We start from the raw sequence: 26,341 nt of genomic DNA, 5'->3' as shown, positions 1-26,341 counted from the left end.
TTCCAAGCAAAAAGAGAAAAAAAATTGAAATGATAATAATTTGAGATTTTTATTTTACCTCTTCCACAGAGTTCATTATGTATGAGCTAGAGCTGGGAGATGTAGACATCAAGTGACATGGCTTTAGCTATTAATGTGCTACTACTTGTAAGAAACAGTTGCTTAAGATCTGTCTTTAAAGTATCCTAAGATAGGTAAAAAATAGCTACTGTTCTTGTTGCATAAAACAATGTTAATTAAAGGAAAAGTATCTTCATAGAAACTACTAGCTCTACCCTTATTTTAGATGTTATTGAGACTATCCTATGTGGATTTTTAATTTACATTGATAAATAGATTTCCCTTTTCTCCAGATGCAGTAGGAATAGGAGTGAAAGTGCATTTAAGAAAAAAATTTCTCTAATATCTGTGGCCTTAAGTAATTATTAAATGAGGCATGTGATATTCCTTTTATATGTAGATTATGAAGAGGGGCCATAAAAGTATAGATAAATCATTCTACCCTTAAAAAAAAAAAAGTGCTTTTATTGCTTTTGAAAAAGCGTTGTATTGTAATCTCTGAAATCAGGATATGTTAGTTTCTCAGCTAATATATAGAGTCAACTCATTGTGAAAGATTATTAGAAGGAAATACAATTTAATAACTTTAAATGCCCGCAGGAAGCTTAGATACTATTTGGTGTGAAAAAACAAATAGCAGATCTTAGAAAGGATAGTATTCATCTATTTTAAAGTTGTGATCTCACTACTTATATCTTGATGAATGGTAAAAATTGATTTTTGAGCTATTTTATTTTTTGCTAAGATATTACTTTTAGAATCAGTACCTAATTTAGCTGAAAATAGTCACTTTTACACTTTTTTAATTAATAAGGGAAATATTATTAGCTTTCTTTATCTACAGCTATACTTTTCCAAGTAAATGAGTAAGCGTGACATTTCCACAATTAACAATTATTTCCATTACAGTAGCTACATATAAATTTTCCTTGGCAAATAATTACTTTTGGAATTAAAAATAAATTATTGGTATAAAGTTATGAGGTTTCTTTTTAATCTATGCCTTTGCAAAAAAAAGACAATTTTTAGCTTAATTTGACTTCAGTTGTGGTTTACATGATTATAAAGAGTTTTTTCTGAAGATCTTAGGTAAATTATAAGGATGATTTGACTTTTAGTAAATACTCATTTTTATAAAGAAGGAAATTCTTCCCAGTATTCGTTGTTCAGCAAAGAGAATTTATCCTTTCCTAAAAGATTTCCATCCATTTGATTGATTGGATATCTAACTTTTTTAGGTCAAGGCGAAATTATCTTTATTATTTTCTGACTGACTTGTAAAAAACAGTCATTAAATGAAGTTAGTAAAATATAACTCAAAAGAAATGCCATTATATATCCTATTTTTAAAATTACTTCTGTAAGTTATTGTATTCGACATTGCCAATTGGTGACAAAAAAATTAATATAAGAGTCCGTAGTGGGCAATGAATTAATTACCACCTTATTAAATATGTTAATGAAAATAGTTTCCTTTATGTTGCTCATTTGTTTGTTTTGTTGTTACTATTTTCCTTATTGCTCATTTCTTTATAGGAAAGAAGAAGCCAGAGATCACTTTTATGTTCCAAGATGAGATTGAAGATTTTTTAAGAAAACGCATACAAGATGCGCCTGAGGAGTTTCTTTCTGAACTAGCTGAGTACTTAATAAAGTACGTATAAAACACGTTTTTTCTGTTTGATGATAGAAATGAGTTATTAAATTAAATTTTTGCCTAGATGATAGAAAACATATATTTTAGGTGGGTTTTTTTTCCCCAAAGCTTAGCATTTAGTCACCAAATTACAGACTTTGCCTGCAGAGGCAGTTCAATAAACATTTGGGCAAGGCAATGGGAAATAAAAGATAAGAACCTGGAGGTGTCCTTGTTCACTGATCTTACAGTCGTATTTGGGTGGAAACCACCAGCACTAATCATTGGCTGGTCTCTTCCATGGCATGAAAAGTAACATCTAAAAGGAAGAAAGGACCATTTTCTATCTAGATTTGACAGGAAGCACACAGTGCACTATTAGGGAGAAAATAAAGTAACAAACTGCCTTCAAAGAGAATAAATTTAGCCCTGGCTGGTGTGGCTCCACTGGTTGAGCGTTGTCCCATGCTGTGAAGGGTCACTGGTTCAAACAGCCAGTGTTTCTCATATTGATGTTTCTCTTCCTCTTCCTCCTTCCCTTTCTCTAAAATCAATAAAAACATTTTTTAAAAAGAATAAATCTGACCACACTAACTTAAAATGAATCAAGCTAAATTTATAGTTACAGAAGTCAAAGAAATTGAGGCCTACTTGACCATTAATAAATAATATGATCTTTCTTCAAATTGGTAGTCCCAATGTGTAAGGTTGTATAAATACAATCCAGGAACCCAGTGCATCTAACTTTTTGAATTTAGAAACTTAGCTTTTGTAATGAAATTTTTTTGTTCATGAATTTATTACATAATCATATTTTTATATGTAAAAAACTGGAGTACTTACTAATTATTTCCCATTCTTTAAATAATCTTTTCTGAATCCAACATTGAAAGTTTTTTTTAATACACTAGTAAATTGGAGAATTTAAGGTATTATCCCTGAGGATGAGGAACAGATTTAGAGTCTACTATTCTCCAAATTAAATTTGAAAAAGCTGCTCTGAATTTAATTTGAATTGAAGCTTTTGTTGTTCTTAACACAACAACTTTGAGTATTTAAAAATTGAGAAAAATAAACCATTTAAGTTATGATTTGTGGGATGGAGGACAGATTCTTATGAAGTATTCTCCAAATTAATCTTATTTGTTTAAAAAAAAATAGAGATGTTTTCATAAACCTTATTTCCATAGAATCAAAAATTTGTATCTATGTAAACCCAGTACATTTTAAGTAACTGAATATATTTATCTTAAATTCACAGACCTCTTAATAAAATTTACCTTGAGGTGGTACGTTCAGTATTCATGTCTTCAACAACTTCTGCCTCTGGAACTGGCAGAAAGCGCACAATCAAGGACTTGCAAGAAGAGGTTTCAAACCTATACAATAATATTCGATTATTTGAAAAGGGGATGAAGTTCTTTACAGGTATACTTAATGCTATTTTTTATTCATTGATTCTCATAATTTTTCTTGTACATTCATTTTAATAAAACACCTTTATTTTTCAGATGATACCCAGACTGCCCTTACCAAGCACTTGCTAAAGACAGTCTGTACTGATGTCACTAATCTCATTTTCAACTTCTTAGCTTCGGATTTAATGATGGCAGTTGACGATCCTGCAGCCATTACAAGTGAAGTATGTTAGTGATTTTCTTGCCACTCTTTTTTTTAAAATATATTTTTTAAAAATATATTTTATTGATTTTAGAGAGGAAAGGAGAGGGAGAAAGAGATAGAAATATCCTTTGAGCCAAACCAGCTAGGGCTTTCTTGCCACTCTTGATGTGTTTTGTTTTGCAATCTGAGCATATTTTATTTTCTCATATCTGAAATAGTTTTAAAAGATAATAAAATACAGGAAAAATTTTTAGAAAAAATATTGATGAGGTTTTTAGGTCAAGTTCAGTACAGTGTATATACAGTTCCGGATTGGCAATATAACCAGTCTATTAAAAGTAATGCTGCTGAATTGCTTGGGAACCAGTGGTTTTATTTTTTCCTAGTTATTGTTAAGTCACATCCCTTTTTCCTGCTAAGTTACAAGTTTCTTAATAATGTTCATATTAGATTCCATAACTTTGCAGTCATTTTCATTTAGGGACACCACTTATTTCAATATTTACACTAATTCTGAAGAGAGTATCTTTCTCTCCTTTCTCTTATACTACTTGACAGATGGGAATAGTAAGGCCCTAGCTATTCTCTTTGGCTGACACTATTGGCTAGCTCTCTGATTTGAGAATGTTTTTAGCATATTTTTATCCCTCGTTTGAGCTAAAAAAATTCGAGAACAAACATAAATTCCTTTCAACATTCTGTATAGTAATAAATGTACTTTTTTTTCTTTTTGTTTGATCTTATATCTACCACCTTTCAAAAACACAATGCCGAAATAATTTTCCCCCCATAGGTAAGAAAAAAAATTTTGAGTAAATTATCAGAAGAAACTAAATTAGTCCTCACAAAACTCCATAGCTCCTTGAATGAAAAGGTAAGTAAAGTTTGATTCTATTTAGATATATATTGGAGCTAGCATTTGTGATCTTTGAGTAGATTTTTATAAAAAATAATGTTGAATTAAGTCTGAAACCAGTATTCTGCATTCAGATACCTTTTTGGGAGGTGAAAGGCGAGACCAAGCTAGGGGCGATTTACCCTCTTTAAAGTGCTAAATCACAATTTCACATTTAATGACAAAATAACCTTTATTAAAAATTGTATTTAGGGTGTAAAATTATAAAACAGCATTAAATGGCTGTATTTTCTTTAGGCAACTTTGTATTATAAAGTTAATTGTGGTATTTAACACCTTTTCAGAGCATAGAAGACTTTCTTTCTTGTCTGGATTCTGCAGCAGAAACTTGTGATATTATGGTGAAAAGGGGAGACAAAAAAAGGGAAAGGTAACACTGAAGTAATCTATCTTATTAATAAACTAGAGGCCTGGTGCACAAATTAGTGCACAGGTGGAGTCCCTCTGGGTGGCCTGTGGGGATCAGGCCAAAACCTGCAGTCCAATGCCACCTGCAGCTCCTACCTGCCGCTCCCGCTTATTCAGGCCCCAGTGCACCTGCTGTGGGCTTGTGCCTAATCAGTCCCAATCAGGAGAGGCTCACGTCGCCGCAGCAGCACTCACCAGCCATGAGCCCTGCATCTGACACCCTCCTGAGGGGAGTGACCTGTGGGATCAGGCCAAAATTGGCTCTCTGACATCCCCCAAAGGGTCCCAGATTGCAAGAGGGTGCAGGCCAGGCCAAGGGACCCTGCTCATGCACAGTCGGGGCCAGGGAGGGGCCACAGGAGGGCTCCAGAGCGTGTCCAGCCCCGTCTCACCCAGTCCCAATCGGGCAGACCCCAGCAGCAAGCTAACCTATCGTTTGGAGCATCCACCCCCTGGTGGTCAGTGCATGTCATAGCCACTGGTCGACCGATCTACCATCTGCCCCCTGGTGGTCATTGCATGTCATATGGAGTGGTTGAGTGGCCTTAGCATATCATTAGCATATTATGCTTTGATTGGTTGAACAGTTGACCAGTCATCAAATGACCAGACACTTAGCATATTAGGCTTTTATTATATAGGATTCATAGATGTGTTATATCTGAAATTGGAATTTGACTATCTGAATCTTGCATTGAGAACTGTTGTGTCTAAATTGTTGTATACCTTGAAGCATTTTGGTCTTAATAAAATTCAGTTTTCCTCCCTGACTCATCTTGATTATGTAGCAGAATTGTCTAATCCCATAGTTGATCAAGCCTGGCAACTTTTTATTAGCTTTGTGACTTTCTTTACAGGAAACCTGTTTAAATCAGTGCTCTTCTGTTTGATCCCTTACAACTCAAAAGGCATACTTTGAATATCCCTGCTATATTGTTTTTTTCCTATCTTTTTCTAGCACATTAGTTTATTCATGCCTTTTAGAATTATGAGTATCTGAAACATATTTAAAAGGTCCCTTAAAATATTTATATAACTAGATAATTAGAGAAGTTAAAAATGAATACAGAAGGGAAGAACTGAAATTGGTGAGAATTTGTGTGTTTTTATTTTTGTTTAGGCAGATTCTGTTCCAGCATCGACAAGCACTGGCTGAACAGCTAAAAGTCACAGAAGACCCTGCTCTTATCCTGCACCTCACATCAGTCCTGTTGTTTCAGTCCTCAACCCACAGCATGCTCCATGCACCTGGAAGATGTGTCCCACAGATCATCGCTCTTCTTAAGAGTAAAATTCCAGAGGTGTTACATTTTCAATGCACTTGGAACTATTAAAGCTTTTAGGTTGCAAATATTTTTAATGGATCGATGTGAATCATTGTGAACACCAAGATATATAACATCATCTTCCTGTTTCCACAAATGCAAACAATGAATTAGGAGATTGATTTTAAGGATACTCTTTTAGGATCCTATCTGATCCATGGTAAAGAATATTCTGAACTTGGAAATTAAGCTTTTGGAAAAGACATAATAGTGTTTAGTCTTTCATTTCAGCTTATTCAGGTTTAACCTGCCCTTCAAGGGCCCCTTAAAATTCTTCATAAATTATGCATAAATTCTTCTGAGAAACTCCTCAACTAAAAGTAATTTTGGCTTCTTTGAACTTCCATATTACTTTGACTATATCTTTGGTGATAGAACCAAGCCAAATCAACTATTAAAACAACCTGCATTCATGTTTTCTGTCTCCTAAAATGTAAACTCCTTGAGAGCAAGGACCTTGATACATTCAGCTTTCTATTTACATGGCCAGGGATTTGTAAAGATGAAGACCTTCAGTGTGTATTGGTTGAACAAAGCCTACTTTGTTCCACAAAAATTAAATCATGTTTGTTAACTTTTCTTCTCCTTTCTCTTTTCACAGGACCAGCATACACTTTTGGTAAAGTATCAAGGATTGGTTGTAAAGCATTTAGTTCATCAAAATAAGAAGACTGGGCAGGAAGAGGATCCCTTGAGTAATGAATTAGACAGTGAAGAAGAAGATAGCACCAGTACTACTCGGAAAGAGCTTCAAGAACTTTCTTCCTCCATTAAAGACCTTGTTCTCAAATCCAGGAAATCATCTATGACAGAAGAGTAATGAACTTAATTTACTTTTGCCATGTAGTAAACCTTTTTCCCAAAGTTATTGCTGAGTTATAAATAATGTTTATTTCACAATCTACAATCTCCCATTAGCCCACAATTTAGTTAAAACAGTACTGTTGTATTCATTGTAAATTTTATAAAAATGTGAATTTTTGTAAATTGAGTTCTCCATGGAAGATTTCTTTAGACATTTTAATTCTAAAAATTATACATTTATTTTCTTTCCGTGTACTGAATGAAGAATAAATTTTCTGATGTCTTTCATTTCTAGGCAGGGGCTCATTTGTTGTGTTATATTTCTAGTGACATCATATTTTTACATTATAGGCAAAAATTTAAAATGTGGTCATGTTTTTTTAAAAGGAAAAATATCCCTCTGCTGTCAGAAATGAAAATTGTGTATTTTATTTTAAAGTCAATATAAAATGCTTCAAAAATAACATACAGAAATTTGCAAAATATTTTTTTATTGCTGAGCCCTTGCTCTTATTTCTGGCAGATAGAGGTTCTTCCATCTTCCCACAGGCGTGAACTATTATGCGGTTGGAATCTTTAGGGATGCTTTTACAGTGGAAGAACATCTAAGTGACCCATGTGTTCCTGTGTTCTATTCTAAAACAAGATGCTAACAAAAGTAAGAAAGAGTAAAATTTGCTGCTAATAGGTATGTCATAAATTACCAATGGATAACAAAGTGTTATGCAAGTATTTTTTCCATTTGTCATTAATCCATTTTGCATTTCTAAGTGTCATTTCTTTAATCAGTAGTCACTCTAGCAACTAATGCTTTGTTGTGGAGAGATTTCTAAGTGTATTTACATCATTGCAAGCTTTTTAAAAAATAAAAATAAAAACCCTTATAAAGAACTAGGTATTCTTGTTTTTCTAAAGATTATTAGTAGTTAAAACTAATTAAATTAATCAAGCTAATTAAAACTAAAATAGTTCCTTGGAGTAATCATTTCAATCTAAGCAACAATTTGTTATATATCAAAAGGAATTTATTTTGAATATAATAGTAAATTAAATCTCAAATATTAAAAAATACTGTTGTATATAATTCCTTGTGTGGCATTTAAAACTATGTTTTAAAATGTTTGAATACAAAGATCAGTCTGCCTACCTCTACTCTAATTCTAGACGAAGTGTTAGTAACGGAGTGAAAGGAATTATATATTTACAGACTATTATTAAAGTTGTAAGAATGTAATGTAAATTTTAAAATGTTTTTCCATTGGCATTTTTTTATTAATGTATTTTCAGAAAAATGAAAATCCTCTCACCACCAACTCCAGTTAGTTTTATGTGCTTATTCGGCTTTCAAAATATTGAACACCCAACATAATTTTTTATTCAGTCTTTGCTTAAGAACTTTATCATTTATGTTTCAGCAGATACCAAAGTAATCTTTGTTTTTGTCAAACTAGAGAATAGTTTGTGAAAATAAAATACCTTAATTTTTGAAAATAAAAGATAAAATGAAGCGAATAAAAAAATTATTCTTATTTTGTTGGCATTAAATATTTTTCATTTTTCAATATAGTTCTTATTTTTTCATAGTAAATAAGAACAGCTTTGTTTTTGTAAATAAATTATATGACTGACTTTTTAATGTAAAAATCTAATTTGTTAGTAAAATTAAATTGTTAAATGTTTACTGTGATCTTCATGGGAATTTAAGAATCTTATTTAAAATAAAGTTGCCTGTTGTTTCTATTAAATATGGTATTTTGAAGCTTCTAATATTTTCAGTATTAGTTTAATTAATGCATATATTATATGTACATTTTTAACTATTATTCTGAACATTTTAAAAGTAGTTTACTATATTCCTCTTACATAAAGATAGTTTCATAGTCTCAGTGTCCTTCATTCCTTGAAACTGCCATTCATGGACCATTTTACCTTAGTAAGCCTTTTCATTGAGCTAGATTTCAGCATCAGACTAACAAGTAGAGAGAAAATGAAGGGGTTTATCTGGGACTGAGTTTGAGATGCCTGGGAATCTCTAAACAAAGATGTCCAATAGATAACAAGATACAGGCCTAGAATCTTTGAGAGGTAACAGTTGAGAACAGAGAGTAATAACAGTTTGGGAGTCATAATACATAATTGTTTGTTATTGTCACAACCCATGGAGGATGTACAAAGAAGCATTCTGAACTGAGGTTGAAGCTCTGGGCAATGATGAAGTGAATAAAGGGGGAGGAGCCTGAGTATCTAAGAGCTAGGAGGAAATTAAAAAATATATAACTTAGTAAACCAAAGGAAGAGAATTTCAAAAAGAAGTAAACATAGCCAGAGATGAGAAATTTCTGGCAAGATGAAAAACAGTGCTCTTTGGGGTGTTAATATAATTTATGAGCTTAATGAAGCATTTTTTTTGTGAAGTGGTTCAATTGGGAGATAGATTGCAATAGCTTGAGGAGCAACAGGAAGATCAGAAGTTGAATCAATGGATGTAGATTACCCTCTCAGGAAGCATAGTATAAACAAAGAGAGTAATGGCCCCATAACTAGATGGGGACTTAGTCATTTTTTATATCCCAGACTCCACTTCCTCATTTATGAAAGGAGAAAAATAATGCCTGGTTAGTAGTATCATGAGTATTAAAATCTATTACTAATTGAATGCTCTTGTGTCCTTTCCCTAGCTCAAGTTTTTTTTTAATTTTTTTTTTGTACATACCTGAGTTTGACCTCAGGAAAATTAACATCATTCCTTTAGCACTTAGAACAAGGACAGTTTAAGTTTGGTCTGGGAATAAATGTAATTAAGGCAGAGTATTTCTTACCCCACCTTGCAAACCAAAGAAATGGCCTCCAATGGAGATTCTAGGAGCAAATGCCACTTGCTTTGTGAGTCAGTTTGACCCACTAAGAATTCCTGTTATGGATTACTTCAATATTCAAACATTTCTTTAAATTCAGTTCTTGAAATTTCTTGCCACTTTCCATGTTTTGAGTTGAATATTTCAAAAAGCCAAGTGAGCCTGTGCTTAAATGGACATGACATAACAATCGCTGCCAGCTCACAGGGACATAGGCAGAAACAGGGAAAGCTCAGTCCACGCTGCAGGTGCAGGAAGCAGGTAACAACCTTGAGTTACTCTATCAAATTCAAGGCTTGGAGTTCCCAGATTCCCCAAGCAGACAGTGATAGAGGCCACAACGAAAGGCTCATCTCAAGCTACCAACTCTTCAGGTAAGAACAAGAAAGCTCTGTGGTTCAGCCATTTCTGATGTAAAACAAGGGTTCTGTTGGTCACCAGAAAAGAGAACCAACAAAACAGATTAATCAAAGAAACAGAAAATACATTATCCTTTTAGAAATTTTTAAAATGTGGATGTGCCCTTAATTTAGCCTAGGCAGTGAGAATTTCTTGAGGGTGTATGTGCGGTTTGTAATTTAAACTTTTTGGAGCTTATCCAGATCCTACTTCACATACGAATCCAGGATTGCCCTTAAAGGATGTCCTGCACAGAACTTGTTACTCGTAATTTTCAGTAAAAATTGACAAGGAATGCTTTTGCAGCCCAGTAGGAGTCAGCTATGTGCACGTCACCAGACTTGGAGGAAACCCATTTAACCCTCCTATTTTCTTCTACAAAGTTGAAAAAGCTGCAGTTGGGAGGGACACTCAGATAGCTCTGGTGGCCTGTTCTGTTACTTTTGGAGTTGATCTATGAATGCGCTGGAAGAAAAACAATCATCTTATTGTCTCCTTTCATACTGTTTAAATTACAGGAAGAAGCAGCTTTAAGAGAAAGTAAGTTTTTTGTTTTCTTTCCGTTAATGTTTCCTACATGTTTTTTATGTGGTGTTTTGGCTTCTTAAGTACGAGAAATTCCTATAAACTTTCTAGTGACTGCATAAGAGAAAACTTATACTTGGCAGATAAGTATAGATCTTGAAGTTCCTTAGAAACTTTTTAAAAGCCATTTGAGCCAACAGTTATCAAACTTTATATGCTGAGCTATTCAGATTTCTCATTTTGATGATATGCATGTGGGAGCAACATAGTGTCCGGCTAACTCTTTGGAGCTGCCTCCTGAGTTCTGAACATAGTCTTTATTCACGAGGCATAGTTTCATTGTCATAGAGGGGTGGCAGTTTCATTTGACTTCATTTATTTGAATGACTAATTTTATCACTGAGGTTTATGGTGGATTTATATGTCCAGAACACACTTTGAAGTCCTTTACATATTTTAAGTGCGATTCCTATTTTCAAGAAAAATCTGCCTACTTTCCAGTAACAGGCATAGAGACAATTCCTAATTTTAGTGTTCTAAGATTAAATTAAAATGTCTGTGTGTCTAGCCCACACATATATAATATGCTTCATGTATCTAAAGCATTGCTTCTTGAAACTGAGATAGTGTTACTTAAGCAAAAGCATGTATCCCATGTTTATGCTTCCTCCACTATTTTAGTCAGACCCTCTTTCATGTCTGTCATCCATTTGAAAACCAAATGCAGCTTCTCAGTTGTCAATTTGGGTTTCAGGATTGTGAAAACTAAAAGAAAAAAAAAAAGTCATTAATAAAATGCATAATTCTCATAAGTAAAATGTGTAAAAAAAACCCTTAAGTCGTTTTAGCCTTCATTTCACATCCATAATATGGCATTCTAGCATTTTTATTAGCAAAGTAGATGGATTAAAATACAACACAAATATTGCAAACATATGTCATACAAGAGAGTTCTTAACATCTTTATTGTGATTTATGCCTAAATCCAGAATCCAAATTGCTTGATGGAAAAGGTAAACGCTGATGTCTGTTTTCTACACTTGCTCTATTTATTCCCACATGTTATCATTAGTTGCCAATTCTGGGGCCGTTCTACCTAAACAAGAGCAGAGACTTGTGCTTTAATGTAACATCACCTCACTGACAAGTTTTCTTCTTATTTTTATTATACTTGCCAACAACATTTTGAGTAAAGCTGGATTAATTTGGGTTCCTTAGACAAGCCCAATAATTTTCTACTATATAATATTGAAAATAAATGGTTTTCTAGAATATGTTAGAGAAACCTTGATTTGTTTTCAATCTAGGAAACATGATCTCTTTAAAATTGAAAACCAAATACTTGGGTTCACATGGGAAGCTCTGAGACATGTCAGTTAACAGTTTTGCATTTCCATGTTCTTGTAAATTGTCTTTTTCCTGTCTGACTGTCATCATTTTTCTGTACCTTTTGGTACCCTGAGAGGGCTGGAGGAGGGGAAGAGGGGAAAGGGAAGAAACCTCTTCCTGCCATAATATCTTGTATCCCTCCAAAATGATCAGCTTGAGCATTTTATCTACCCCCACATCTTTGGGATTATAGATCTCAATAGGATCAATAGACCCTCTTCTCAGAAAAGTCCATTGCAAATAGATATTTCATTGGCATTTCTGGCATTGAGAGACTCCTGAAATCTGTCCTTGAGTATTCTCTGCCATCTTTATCATGAACCACTATTCTCCATGAAGCCATACAACTCAGCTTCAAACATCCTGGGGCAGTGGGTTCACCAACTTGCCAATGGCCTGGGGAGGGAGTATATGCCTAAGCTGTTTCTCTAAACTTTCCTCACCTGAGGACAGGTAAGGTTCAGGCAAGAATTATAGCTGAAGATGAAGTTCAAAGGTTAACTTTCAAAGCAGGTCCTGATCTGATTCATGGTTACCCTTGTTCTGGGCATGTCATGGGAAGAACAGTGGAAAATTCAAGTAGCAAAACGAGGCTAGAATGGAAGGTGAGAGTGTTAAGCCTCTAAAGACCCCAGAATGTGGAAAGGATGGCTGCAGCAGATCTCCCTGTTTCTCTGGCCATCCTCCTGAATCCCTGTGCCCACCGAATAGTGGATTAGAAGACAGAAGGGAAGATCTAAACAAATGCCCATTGTCTTATACCCTCCGCTTCAGGGATCACAGTCTCTCATTTTTCCTTCTGTATTATCTCCTTCCAGCAGCATTTAACTGTGTTCAAAGTTTCCTATCTTGAAAAGCATCTCCATTATTGAGCTCCAGTGACCCTCATTCCTCAGCCTCATGGATGAATCTTTTGAAGAACCTCCCCTTCCTCAGCCCACACGTCTCAATCTACTGCACTCTGGCTTTAGTCCTCATCAGTTTCCCTCGGTGCTCATTGGGGTCATCAATCACTAGTGCATTGATAAGTCCAGCAGCCATTCCTCATTCTCTATCGACTTGGTGTCTCAAAAGCATTTTACCCTATTCTCTACTTTCCCCATCTGGAAACACACTTTACCCAGGATTCCCATGATAACAAACTCCCAGGTTTCCTCCACCTCTTGGACCACTATTCTCAGTCTGTTTTGCAGAGGCCCCTTCTCCCCTACTTTCTAGACTCCCTTTCTCTTTCTTGGCAATTGCATTGCTTCGCTTATCATCCATTCCATATGCTTATGAATCCAAAAGTTTTATCTCTGTCTTTTCTGAGCTACAGATCTAACTCTGCTGAGTACAGGACTGCTCAGAGCAGGTTTGGACACCAGTGAATATAATGAGGAAGAGGGCGGGGAGGGGGAATATCAGAGACAAACCAGGTAAATGTTTTTTATTGATTTCAGAGAGGAAGGGAGTGGGAGAGAGAGATAGAAACATCAATGATGAGAAAGAATCATTGATCAGCTGCCTCTTGCATGTCTAACACTGGGTATGGGCCCCACACTGGGGATTGAGCCCATAACCCAGGCATATGCCCTTACTGGGAATTGAACCGTGACCTTCTTCTGGTTTATAGGTAGACACTCAACCCAGCTACCCTGGCTGGGCCAGGTAAAATGTTTGACATGGAATTTGCCATAGGACCCCTTCTAAAATGCCCACGTAACTTATATGGTTTCTCTGCCCCATCTCTTTAGCTCCCAGCGGAAACGCTCTACTTGGCTGTCCCTCAGTCTTCTCAAATGTTACCATTTTTTAGATCTTAAAGTAATTTCATTATTTCCTTCTCCTATTCCCCCACCCTACTTCTTTCAAGTATATTCTTGTATAGTAAATGGCACCAAATGCAACCAGAAACTTGGGGTGAACTAACTCTTCTCCCTCAATCATATATCCAAAGAATCTCTAAGTTCTGCGAGGGACCCTTGTACATTCACCTACTTTTTTCCTTTGTCACTGCCACCGCCCTCTTTCAGGCTGCCATCTCCCTTTACTTGTCCAAGAGTAGCTTTTCACTGGCCTCCCTGCATCCAGGATTCCGGGATATAACCCAGTCCGCATTATTGAAGCCAGAGTGATTGACCTAAAACAACTGGTCTAAAAACACTTGATTTTGCCAACCTCTTACTTCAGACCTTTCCCTGACTCTCTACAGGCCTTCCAATAATAACCAGATTCCTTCTCCAGGTTAAGGAGAAGTAGCACAGTGAATTATATAGCCCATCTCTTCTACCTTGAAGGTGCTCAGGAACCAGCTCTGGGTCTTTGTAAAAACGTAGGTTCTGTAGATCTGGGTTGTGTTGGTGCCTGTGTTTTTATATTTGTAATAAGCTTCCAGATGATGCTGATAATACTGCACATGGACCATACTTTTTATGCCAAATTGGCTAAAGCTCAGATCTCAGTTGTGTTACTCACTAAGTCTGGGAACTTAGAAAGGTCACTAGCCTCTGTGTCTAGTTTTCCTTATATATAAAGTGATCATAATGGTGGACCTTCTTAAGTTTGTTTTGAAAAATAAATACATTATATTAAAATTACTTGCAACAGAGTGTTACAAGTAAGTGCTAGTTATTATTACTAGTTAAGATCTTGAGTAATTTAGCCTCTACATCCTTTTCCAAGCCACACACACACACACACACAGTCTACGAATTAATAGAAATAAATGCATTTTATTATCAAAAATCCACCTGGGGAACTGATACATGAAATCCAAAAATCTTATAAACTATAACCTAAAGAAAAAATAGATAACAAGATAAATTCCCAAAAGCATTTAAAACAAGAATTAATGGTTATTCTGATCAACGTAATTAAAAAAATTATTGTTTTGTTTGTTTTATTAGCCAAGAGCTTAGAAATGATGCTATTCATTCCTTCATTTTATTTTTGTTAAGTTTTAAACTACAGAGCTAGCACAATCAGAGAATCATTTAACATCCTGGTTATCTATACCAATAAAGGGGTAATATGCTCATTAGACCAAGTTGACTGGACATCTTCCAGACGTCTGATTTCCTTCTGGACAGTTAGGGGGCAACCAGGCCAGCAGGGGAGCACTTAGGGGGCAACCAGGCCAGCAGGTGGGCAGTTAGGGGGCAATCAGGCTGTCAAGCAGAGGGGTTAGGGGCGATCAGGCAGGCAAGCCAGTGGTTAGGAGCCAGCAGTCCTGGATTGCGAGAGGGATGTCCAACTGCTGGCAGGATGGGGCCTAAACCAGCAGTTGAACATCCCCCAAGGGGTCCTGGATTGCAGAGGGTGCAGGCTGGGATAAAGGGCCTCCCTTCCCCCATGTATGAATTTCATGCACCAGGCCTATATATAGGATATAAAAATAAACTAAGACCTATTTGCCCTTAAAGCTACCTCAGTCTGGATGGATATCAGTCTCTCTTTCTTCTCCCTTCCCCCCACTTATACAGTGCAACTGACTAAAGAATAAAACTACCTTTATTGGAACAGGTGTGTTGTTTTGAAAGTTCCAATTAGTCATGTGCCCCCTCCTTTCAGAGTTCTAAGACAATTGCAAAATAGACACAGGTGTCATATTTGGATCAATTTGTCATCAATTGTATTATTGTTAAAGCTAAATTGGAAAACAAAGCCTTTTCTAAAGACTGTACCACCCAGCCTGATCCCAGGTGTGTGTGTGATGGGAGTGGGGGCATGGGGGGGTAGAACAACTTGGACCCTTGTAGCACTCCTTCCAGGGGTGGGCAGCTGCAGGGGGCACCCTCCAGGGAGGGGAGCAGAGTTTTGGGCCCTGTGCTAGCATTGCCACTAAAGTGAGGGAGAGTAACACTTTGCCCAGTTACTTATCACTCTTCAGTGGAGTAGAATTAGTGAGCCCAAGGGAGGGACATTGTATCTCCAATGCTTTCAAAAGAGAGAATTTTTTTTAATGACAAGTATAGAAATCTGGGGGAAATGAGAGGTTCTCTCATATAATTAATTTAAGTATTCATCTTTTAAAACTTTTTAATTACTTTTTTCAATTACAGTTTACATTCAATATCATTTTGTATTAGTTTTGGTGTACAGCATAGTGGTTAGGCAATCACACAGTTTACAAAGTGTTTCCCCTGCTTTTTCATACAATTTTTAATTTAAAAAATTCCTGGTTTCTTATACATTTACTAGAGGCCCGTTGCACAAAGGGATTCATGCAATAGGCCTGCCTTCCCCTGGCTGCCGGCACCTGTTTTCCTCCGGCACCCAGGACCCAGGCCTTTGCTCCGGCCGCAGTGGAGAAGTCAAGCCTCTTCAGTTTTCTGTCGTCTTCAGCCTTCAGTCTTCGCTCTGAGCCTGCATACGCAAATTAATTGCCATCTTTGTTGGGTTAATTTGCATACTCATCCTGATTGGCTGGTGGGCGTAGCAGAGTGACACCAATCTGCATGTTTCTCTTTTATTAGTGTAGATCAGTGGTCCTAATACCACAACCCTTTAATACAGTTCCTCATGTTATGGTGACCCCCAATTTTATTGTTACAAATTGAACATAATTAAAGCATAGTGATTAATCACAAAAACAATATGTAATTATATATGTGTTTTCTGATGGTCTTAGGCGACCCCTGTGAAAGGGTCGTTCGACCCCCAAAGGGGTCACGACCCACAGGTTGAGAACCTCTGGTGTAGATCATCAATATAAATTGTTGAAATGCCAAGTAGGAGAGATTTTAATTGACAGCGTACATCACAGACCTACTTTTACAGTGTGCCCTTCAGTTGGCCAAGAAGAAAACACAGTGAACTAAGTATATTCATAGCAATGTGTAGCTGAGTTTTTAAGGCTCTGACAGATAAAAGTATTATGTTTCATATGTGGCCTTTCTATTATCCATGTACGAGATGCTGACCTCCAGGTGTGGCCCCTCCAACCCCACCAGCAGTGCTCTCTGCTGTGACCCACCCACCTTGGCATGCTGTTTGACCACTTGCAGAGGTCTGTGGACTCCCCAGTGCTTAGGAGCCTCCCCCCACCTTCCTTAGAGACTAACTTTTTTTCAAGTTATAGCTCCAGAGGAAGCTTTACCTGAAGTTTTCTAGAAATTTCCTAAAATTTCCAGAGCTCCCTATGCATACTTTCAAGCATTTCCGTATGTCCTCTGCCTTCCTTCCCTCACCCACTTCCAACCACAATATTTGCTGAGTGCTCAGCATATGCTGGTCATGCTGGAGACACCAGCAGCCTGGAGGTAACAGCACCTGCCTGTGGAAGCTTACTGTTGAGCAGGAACGATGATTAGGGCAAATGGGCAGTCTGTGTGCTCAAGGACCAAGAACCATAAGAATTTGCAGCCAGGGTCCTAATCTGGTGGAAGAGCAACTGAGGGAAGAAATTACTTGTGAGTCTCTCCGGTGCTGGCATGGAAGCTTCCCGTGGGGAGATAACTGGTCTCACCCACCAGGCTCCATGGATGGCCCAAAGCTGGCATTTGAGAGCTCTTTGTGAAACCAACAGAACCACAGTCCACTGTGTTCAGAGAGCTAGCTGCTTATGCTGTTGAGTTTAAAAGTAAAAAAGAGCCAGACCAAGTCCGATGACAGATTGTGAAAGCTAAGGAGCTGGAGCATGTGCGTCACAGAAAGTAGCGTGAGGCAAAGGCTGGGTTGGCCTCTATTTATAAAATGGAAAGGAAGTGACTGTTTGGCTCTAAACCTTTAATATCCCATCACCAGACATCTGACCTTTTCCTCCCTGCATTCATTCAGTATTCACTTGTGCCAGGCTCTGTTTTAGGTGCCAGGGACACCGCCCTGAACCAGGCCGGGAAGGTCTCTACTCCTGTGTGTGTGACATGTTCCTATGCCTTAAAAATCCACACACGGAGTGATGCTTAGGATGAAAATTAAAAAAAAAAACAACACTAAAATGTATTTGTCAACGCACACGGTGAACATTTGGTTTCCAGGAGAATAACAGATTGTCCCCTTGCCTTTATGCGCCAAGCTAGCATAAACAACTCGAGGTCAACACATTGTGTTTCCCAATGAAACACAACTATAAAAACACAACTGCTGAGTGAAAGCTGCGAGCACTCACTACAATCACTTTCCTTTGACAGATGCTAAGAACCAACTTTGAACCTCTGAGACTAGAAACTGATAAAAATTAAATTAAAGCTGTTTTTAAATACTACCATGGGACGCTTTAAATGGTCACACTCTCCATCACAACAAATATGAACTACATACATCCATAGCAATGCGTAGCTGAGTTTTTAAAGCTCTAACATGTAAACGCATTATGTTTCATATGTGGCTTTTATTCACAGAAAACTAAGAATAACTATAATAAACAAAATCCTATAGAAATCGAGTAGCCTTGGATGTCGCAGGGGCTATGTACTTGCTTTTCAGGATAATTGGTTCATTTTTTACAGCTGGTGGCAGCCCAGCTTCAGGCATGGGAGGAATCTCTCTGTTCATGCATGTGAGGCTGTTATCTGGTCAGCAATTAAAACCTGGAGTGCCAGATAGCAATAAGGAGAGGGTTTCTACTTTTTCTTTCTTTCTCTTTTCCTTTCTCTCTTTCTTTCTTTCGTTTTTTTTTTGTTTTTTTTTTTTTTTTTTTTTTTTTTTTTTTTTTTTTAAATCACAGCAGGAACCTAAGTTTCCCATACAAGTTTTTTGCCCATTTATATATGAAAACAACATCAAGAAAAGGCCCCTGTTAGGAGCCTGGAAATCTGAATTCGGGGTGAAGCTTTTTCACTGACCACTTTATCAGGTTAAAAGAAAAGCAACAACCCAATTTGCCCTTCAGTTTTCCTCACTTCTTAGATGAGAAAAACAAACAAGATAATTTCAAAAGTCCCCCTCAGCTCCTACATTTAGTGATTCTGTGAGAGTGGGCCTACATCAGAAGCATGTTTTATTTTTTAAAATATATTTTTATTGATTTCAAAGAGAAAGGGAGAGAGAGAATCATTGACCAGCTGCCTCCTGCATGCCCATACTAGGGATTGAGCCTGCAACCCGGGATTGTGCCCGAGCTGGAAATTGAACCATGACCTCCTGGTTCATAGGTTGCTGCTCAACCACTGAGCCATTCCAGCCCAGCCAGGCAGAAGCAAAGGAAAACCATCAAAACGACAGCAGAACCAGAAGGTTTTATTTCTAAATAGCTTCCCGTATTCATAGGAGATTCCTTTTTCTGATTTTCACTACAAGTCTCTTCTGTGCTTCCCCTTCTACCTCCTTTCTCTCATCTTCCTTATGTAATGGTTAAGATTTAATTTTTTTAGTAACCTGTTACAGAAAAGACTGACTGTGCCACCAATATATTGAAGTGCAAAGGTCAGTTCTTTCTTTCTCCTTGAGAAAATGAGGTCACACAGAGCAAAGCTGCGAAACAAGTTATACAAAATTATGGTGAATGTAAGAGTCTTTCAATGAATCACCAAACTGGCATCCACTGTGGCCAATCTTAAAGAAAAGCTCACTTTTATTTAACATTCTGGTCCTAAATAGATCACCATTAACAAACTAGTCATCTAGTCTAAAAAGAGCTTGTCAGTTTCTTTTGATTAGCAATGTGGGTATTTTCTATTAAGTATTTACAAATTGTTATTTAGAAGATAGATTCCACTTTTCTGGATTTTTTAGGAAAGGAATATTAGCTGATTAATACCCTCTTGGGAATTTAGTTTCAATCTGTGTAAAATGAGGAGTTGACATTGATACATCTCTTCTAATTCTTATGTGCTATGATCAAGAACAAGAGATGCAGGAGAAATAAATTTAGTCATTTGATTTGTGTTGATTTTGTTTAACTTAAAAAATAGGCCACTCATTCATTTCGTGCAAAATTCAAACGCTACATAGCCCACTTCACACCCGCATCCAAATGCACTCTGCTGGTGAACTGGCAAAGAGAAAGGGTACTTGTTATCATTTGCCTTGGCCTTCCAGTTCAAGGAAAAGAAAGGATCTGGAGCATCCTCCCTAGAAATCAAGGAAGGAATGCTCGCCTGGAGCATTCTAAGTGGCTTCCAGTCACGTAGGAAATCACAAGGATGCCTTCCAACAGGAAATCCCAAGACTGGAGGTGCTTCTGCTTCCTCTCCTGGTCTTGAGGCATCATCACTTTCAATGAAATATTAAACTTTTGAAAATTATCATCAGTTTTATTTGAGCCACTTTCAAGGTCACCCAGTAAGTGTTGGCCACTTTCAGGCTTCAATTGAAGTTCAGAAGTTAAGACACAAAGATGGTTCTCAGTGAGCTTACATTATGATTATAAGGAAAACAACAAATCCCAAAACATTTATAATACACAACACAACTTATAAACATGCCCTCAGATACCTCACAATTAAAAAAAAACTTTTAAAGGTGAAATAGAACTTGACAGACTCACCTTTGTTCAGAATGCCCAGGAATGAGCTCTTCTTTCATTATTGTGTTTTATGAATTTGAAGATTATAAACCAACAGAATCTATAATACCCATTAATGTCAGAACACAGGAAAGTCAATATATTACATGGTTAGACTTGGCTTCGTCTCAGGAAAAGAGGATGTGGTTGACTGTGGAATCTTATTTATTGCTCTAAGTTGAATGCTTGAAAGGTCTTTCTAATGAATTTGTTTAACTGGAGTTATTAGACTAGTCATGGATTTAAAAAACTACTGGATAGATTCCATTAGATAAAGAGTACATCTATCAGTTTATATTGGTTACCTGCCAAATAAAGCACACTCTTCATTTTACTGCACAGTTTCTAATACAATCTATGTGTGTTCAGAATACAATTGATTTGTTTCTTATTTTTGAAAATGTGCTTGTTTAAGAGAAAATTATAGAAAATAATTTTTGCTTGATTCTCCTGTATTATGAAGAGCATGCACTTTTAGTATTTTATGATTATGTAGGATTAAGATAAATCAACAGTACCATGATGCTTAGAGCACAGCACCTCTAAATTCCCAGATCCATGGTTAACCTGACATGCTCTCAAGCCACTGTTGGAAAATGTCATCCTCTTAAAGTAAATTAATTAAAGATTGAGTTTTCTAATCACTCTTTATGGAAGAAAATTGGACAATAAAATATGGTGATTACAGTGATCAAGTTATAATCTCATATCACAGGATATTGAACTCAAAAAAAAGTTACAAGAGATATTATTGTCTTTCCTCTCTGATAAAGTGTATCTGCCTAGAATATTCTCCCAGACAGCATATTTTTTTTCATGCTATCCTGTGCACTCAGATACCTGACCCTTGGGGGTTTTCAGCTGATTAGCATGGGTTACAGATGTGGCTCTGGTTGCAGATTTAGTCCTTCCTATCTAGCCTTAGTTTTTACAACGACTAAATAAACTTGAATTTGCTATTAGACACCAGGAAAAGTAGGTTGAAACAGTGCTACACAGATGGATTTATGGAGCTCCCTCTCTACTGTTAAGAAAACTACTAAGGTTCAAATACTGATAGTAGTTAAGGAGCATGATGAATAAGGTGATCTTCAAATACAAAGGAAAACTAAAAAAACAAGCTACAAATTACACAATTACTACCCTTGAGAAATTCCATAGAGCACTTGTTGGATTTTCCAAGAATCCAGAGTCAGGGGAAATAGTTTTTGATGTTTATATTAGATCTCCAGTGACCTCATAGACTCCATCTCTGGGAAATGGGGTTGATTTGGGGGATTCATATACAAGACACGCTTACCCTGCCCTTACCCTGAGATGAACCTGTGCTAAATAGTTTTAGATAACTTTTCTCTTTTAGTTCAGTCCTTATATGTACCAAACCCTAGCACTAAATCAGAGCCTCAAACAAGACCTTGAGGCAATGTAGGAACTACATTTGCTCTTCCAGGACACCTTTTACAGAAGTAAGAAGTTTTCAAGGATAAAAGGGAAGGTTCGACTTATACCTACTGAAACGATGGTGGTTCCTTTGGAATCAAATTGAAGAGGCAAGCCGAAAAATGGATTTAAAAGCAGAAACTTGGGGTCCGGCTAGACTGAGAGCCAAGTAATCTAATTTTATCTTAAAAGGCAATACTCTTTTTGTCTTGTACATTTCCATCTATCCCAGTGATGAAAAAAACAGGATGGTATTAAACCTACATATATTTTAAGAGTCCTGCTTTTTAAAAATTTCATGAAGAATACAATGTTTGATAAAATACGGTTACACTTACACATTACCATGAACCATATCTATTTCAGTACTAGCTGCCAAAATTACATGGTTCTGAATGTAATCCCTCCAAGAAAATCATACAAAGCACTTTTTTCTTTGCTTAGCATCGACAGGACAAATTAACCACATGGAAAGCTCTCGTCAGCTGTTTGTGTTTCATGGGAGAATAATCCATCGGCTCTCAGGAGAATTCCTATTTGACCTCTCCACACAAGACATTCAACTTCCAACAAACAGGGCTTATGAATGTGTCCCTAGAGATTAATACCAAACATTCCACCACAATTCCACAGTGCTTGTTTTAGGTTATTTTTGATGGATGGCCTGAAGTTATGGCTTTAGTTATTTTTAACATTGTTGAGTTTTTTAAATATAATGTGTGGGTATGTGTTTTTGTTGGTTTTTTTTTTGGGGGGGGGGTTGAGGAGGGAGTGGAGAATAGCCTCCTCCTTTAAAATGAGAACTACAGTTCTAGTTGCACACGGCCCTCATCAGGGCCAGTACACCAATAGCCGACTTTTCCATTCGTGCATCTCATTTGATCCTAGAGTAGGATCATAAGCAGCTGATATTGTTCTCATTTCACAGTTAAGGAAAGTAAGGGCCATAAAGGTTAAACAGGTTCTATAATAATGGCTTAGTTATATGCTAATTGGTGCTACAGCGACCAGTGCAACAATCTACAACTCTGATTTCTATTCCAACACTCTTCTCATCTGTTATGTCTTGGGTTACAAGCAAACAACAGATATGGAAGTACACACAGGTCTGCTCAACTCCACCTTCAGAACCAGGAAAAGAAATGAAAGAAAATGTAATAAAAGTAGAACTTCTTTACTAGTTATTCTAACTCCTTGATATTTTCAAAATTTGTGAATTTTAAATATTTATGCTATAGAACATATATTTATCCCATCTGGCCTAGTTTATACAGACTTGAACAATTTATTTTTTCATATAATTTAAATCATCTACATTTTGTCAAATTCAGCAACCAAACAAAACTTCAGTCAAACAACACTTCAGTTAAGACCGTAGATCTCAGCAGACAAAGACCTTGCAATCTTGGTAAAGAAATGGTTTGTCTCAAAGTGTCATATGCACAGCCCCAGAAGGGCTCGTATAGCTTCCAGCAGAGAACTGAAGTATGTGATCAAACAGTTGCAAAACTGTTAGTGAAAGCTTATTGGTGCCACTAGTTTCAAGTAAAACCCTTTAATAATGTCAACAGATTAAGCATCTACTTCTGCTGTTTCTTTGATATCCTCCTCAGCTGGCCTTCAAAGGCATTCTAGCTGTCTTCTTCAGCTGTTCTCACAGGGAAAGGAAAAGGATTTTCCTTGCCATGGACAAGCCCTTAGGGCCTTACCCTCTGTTCTCTAATCTTTATTCTCAGTCCTTTAACATATCTGCCACAGATACAAATTAATTCACAGCTCAAGTAAACATATAGCATACAAATTTTTAACTCTCTTATACTTGAGCCTTTATCCTTCATTCTGTTGATTTAATCTTCTTTGCATGTATTTTCATTAGGAAAAGAGATGAAAGAAAAGTGTAGTAAAAGTAGAACTTCTTCACTAGTTATTATATTTACTAGAAGCCTGGTACACAAAAATTTGTGCACTGGCGGGGGAGGGGGGTGTCTCTCAGCCCAACCTGTGCCCTCTCATAGTCTGGGACCCCTCGGGAGATAACCACCTGCTGGCTTAGGCCTGCTCCCCTGGTGGCAGATGGCACACCCGATCCCGCAGTGCCTGCCCTGTCTCCCCCGGTTGCACATGGCAGGCCTGGATCCTGCGCTGGGGCCGGCGGCAGCTGGGGATTGCGCTGCCACCCGTGGAGGGTGGCGCAGTGGGATCTGCCTGCAGTATGCAAATTTAATGGCTATCTTTGTTGGGTTAATTTGCATACTCTTCTGATTGGCTGATGAGTGTAACAAAGGTACGGTCAATTAGCATCTTTGTCTTTTATTAGTGTAGATTTGTTTCCTCATTCATAAAGCATGTTCAAAGTCCTGCTGTGCTGAGATCTGAGACACAGAGATGAAATAAGCAACATCTGTACTCTCCAGGAGCTAACAAGTGAGGAAGACACACACAGGGCAAAGCAACTAATACAAAGCATGGTGCAAGAGAAAATGGGCTTCTGTATGAACTACTGAGAACAGCTATTCTGTCCTGGGAGATATGAGAAAGTTACTGAGAGAAGGATTTTTTTAAATATATTTTATTGATTTTTTACAGAGAGGAAGGGAGAGAGATAGAGCGTTAGAAACATCGATGAGAGAGAAATATCAATCAGCTGCCTCCTGCACACTCCTACTGGGAATGTGCCCGCAACCAAGGTACATGCCCTTGACTGGAATGGAACCTGGGACCTTTCAGTTCGCAGGCCGACGCTCTATCCACTGAGCCAAACCGGTTTTGGTGAGAGAAGGATTTTTAACTGGACTTTGATTAATGAGGAGTATCATCAGGTGGACAAGCTCAGCGGAGGACAAAGAGGAGGGCATTAGAGATCAAAGAAAAGTCACGTGTGAAGGCTCAAAGGCATAAAATACATAATGTTTTTAAAGAATAAGAAGTCATGAGAAGTGGCTAAAGCATAGGTGGGGTGTGTGAATGTGTTGCACAGCAGGGTTAGGAAAGGGATAGAGAAATACTAGTAAAAGTTGAAAAGCTAGTACAGGCTCTCTAAGCTAAGTAATGGGGTTTAGACTATTTCACAAAGAAGAGCTGTTGGGAGGTTTTTCATCAGGGAAGAGAGACCAAATGAGTCTGAGAAACATTTTTCTTGAGCATTGTGGAGGACATTCTGGAACTCCCTGGGGATATTGAGCTTATCATCAGAGAACAGAAGTCATGTAGTAATGTGCTTGGTTCCACTCAAAAGAGTAAGAAATCTTTAATACTATCTTCAGTTTGATATAAGCCACTGTAATCCATCAGAGATATGTGGAGAGCCTAAATTAAGATGTATGTGATGTTGCCCTGCTGGCGTGGCTCAGTGGTTGAGCATCGACCTATGAGCCAGAAGGTCACAGTTTGATTCCCAGTCAGGGCACATGCCTGGGTTTTAAGCTTGATCCCGTGTGGGACATGCAGGAAGCACCCGATCAATGGTTCTCTCTCATCATTGATGTTTCTACTTCTCTCTCTCTCCCTTCCTCTCTGAAATCAATAACAAGCGTTAAGATAAAAAAAAAATATATTTAAGTGATGCTTCTGAAGTGGAATCAATAGGATGTGTAGTACCCAATAACCTTGTAGGGGTACAGGCAGTGTAGGAGAAGGGAATGATTGAACAGTTGCCTTAGGAGACTAGGTGGCTTGAATAACTAAGCATTATCGATGGTTTCTGTAACTCCGTATAAAGCATAGAGCACTGTACCTTGTTCAGTGAGGCTTCCAAAATGCTCTTGACTAGCCATCAAACCCCTGCCTACCCTCAGAGCCACAATCCTAATTAAAATCCTAAACCGGAAAATGACCACAAGTAAATTCAGTTAAGTATAGTTCAAATTAAGATTCTGCATCCAGTTTCTGTCTCCATCCAAGTTTGATATAGCAATCAGATACGTTTCAAAGACTTCAACATTTTATAGTAACATTTCCCAAGAGCAATTTAATATTCCTTATGCCATATATATTAAAATTATTTCAAGTTCTTCCCTAAAGAAAAACAGAATCAAATTTGCTTTACAAAATCAAGGAAAGACCTGAATGGGCAATTGAAATTAAGCCAGAAGTCAAACTGTACAGAACAGTGCACTTTAGCGTATGTGCAAAAGTAGTGGTTATGGCATCACTTGCATCTATTTAGCAAAACTTACAGATCATGTATTAGAGATAGAAGTAATCTTAGTTATCACTCGCTGTATATCCTCTATTTTAATACATGTAAACAATGTGATGATTTTACATAGTATTACTGCTTTGATGGGAAACAAAAAGCTGTAATCAAATCAATGTAGTAACTTATAATTGATATCTACACTAATAAAAGAGGAAAATGGTAATTGGCGTACGACGATACGCTTTTCATTGGCTAATCAGGGCTATATGCAAATTAACTGCCAACTAAGATGACAGTTAACTGCCAACAAAATGGCGGCTAATTTGCATATGTAGGCACAATGCAGGGAGGCGAAAGGGAAAGCAGGAAGAAGCCCCCTGCCACTGACAGTGATC

At 37.2% G+C, this 26,341-nt stretch overlaps 2 protein-coding genes across 2 annotated transcripts in view; both read left to right on the top strand.

The window, feature by feature from the left end:
* UFL1 (UFM1-specific ligase 1) overlaps nucleotides 1-7,158 on the top strand; it is a 30,642-nt gene extending 23,484 nt beyond the window's left edge. The window contains exons 14-20 of the mRNA XM_006778274.2: nucleotides 1,597-1,714; nucleotides 2,958-3,124; nucleotides 3,208-3,338; nucleotides 4,113-4,193; nucleotides 4,520-4,605; nucleotides 5,764-5,944; nucleotides 6,570-7,158. Of these exons, the coding sequence (XP_006778337.1) occupies nucleotides 1,597-1,714; nucleotides 2,958-3,124; nucleotides 3,208-3,338; nucleotides 4,113-4,193; nucleotides 4,520-4,605; nucleotides 5,764-5,944; nucleotides 6,570-6,788 (983 nt within the window). The 3' untranslated portion in view covers nucleotides 6,789-7,158. The remainder of the gene's footprint in view (nucleotides 1-1,596; nucleotides 1,715-2,957; nucleotides 3,125-3,207; nucleotides 3,339-4,112; nucleotides 4,194-4,519; nucleotides 4,606-5,763; nucleotides 5,945-6,569) is intronic.
* Nucleotides 7,159-10,391: 3,233 nt separating this feature from the next.
* Nucleotides 10,392-26,341, top strand: part of FHL5 (four and a half LIM domains 5) — a 29,040-nt gene continuing 13,090 nt past the window's right edge. Inside the window, exon 1 of the mRNA XM_006778238.1 lies at nucleotides 10,392-10,566. The gene's annotated coding sequence lies outside the window, so the exon portion shown is untranslated. The remainder of the gene's footprint in view (nucleotides 10,567-26,341) is intronic.

This window comes from Myotis davidii, unplaced genomic scaffold, assembly GCF_000327345.1.
Source record: "Myotis davidii unplaced genomic scaffold, ASM32734v1 scaffold269, whole genome shotgun sequence".
NCBI classification, from domain to species: domain Eukaryota; kingdom Metazoa; phylum Chordata; class Mammalia; order Chiroptera; family Vespertilionidae; genus Myotis; species Myotis davidii.
This window is presented reverse-complemented; position numbering and strand designations above follow the sequence as displayed.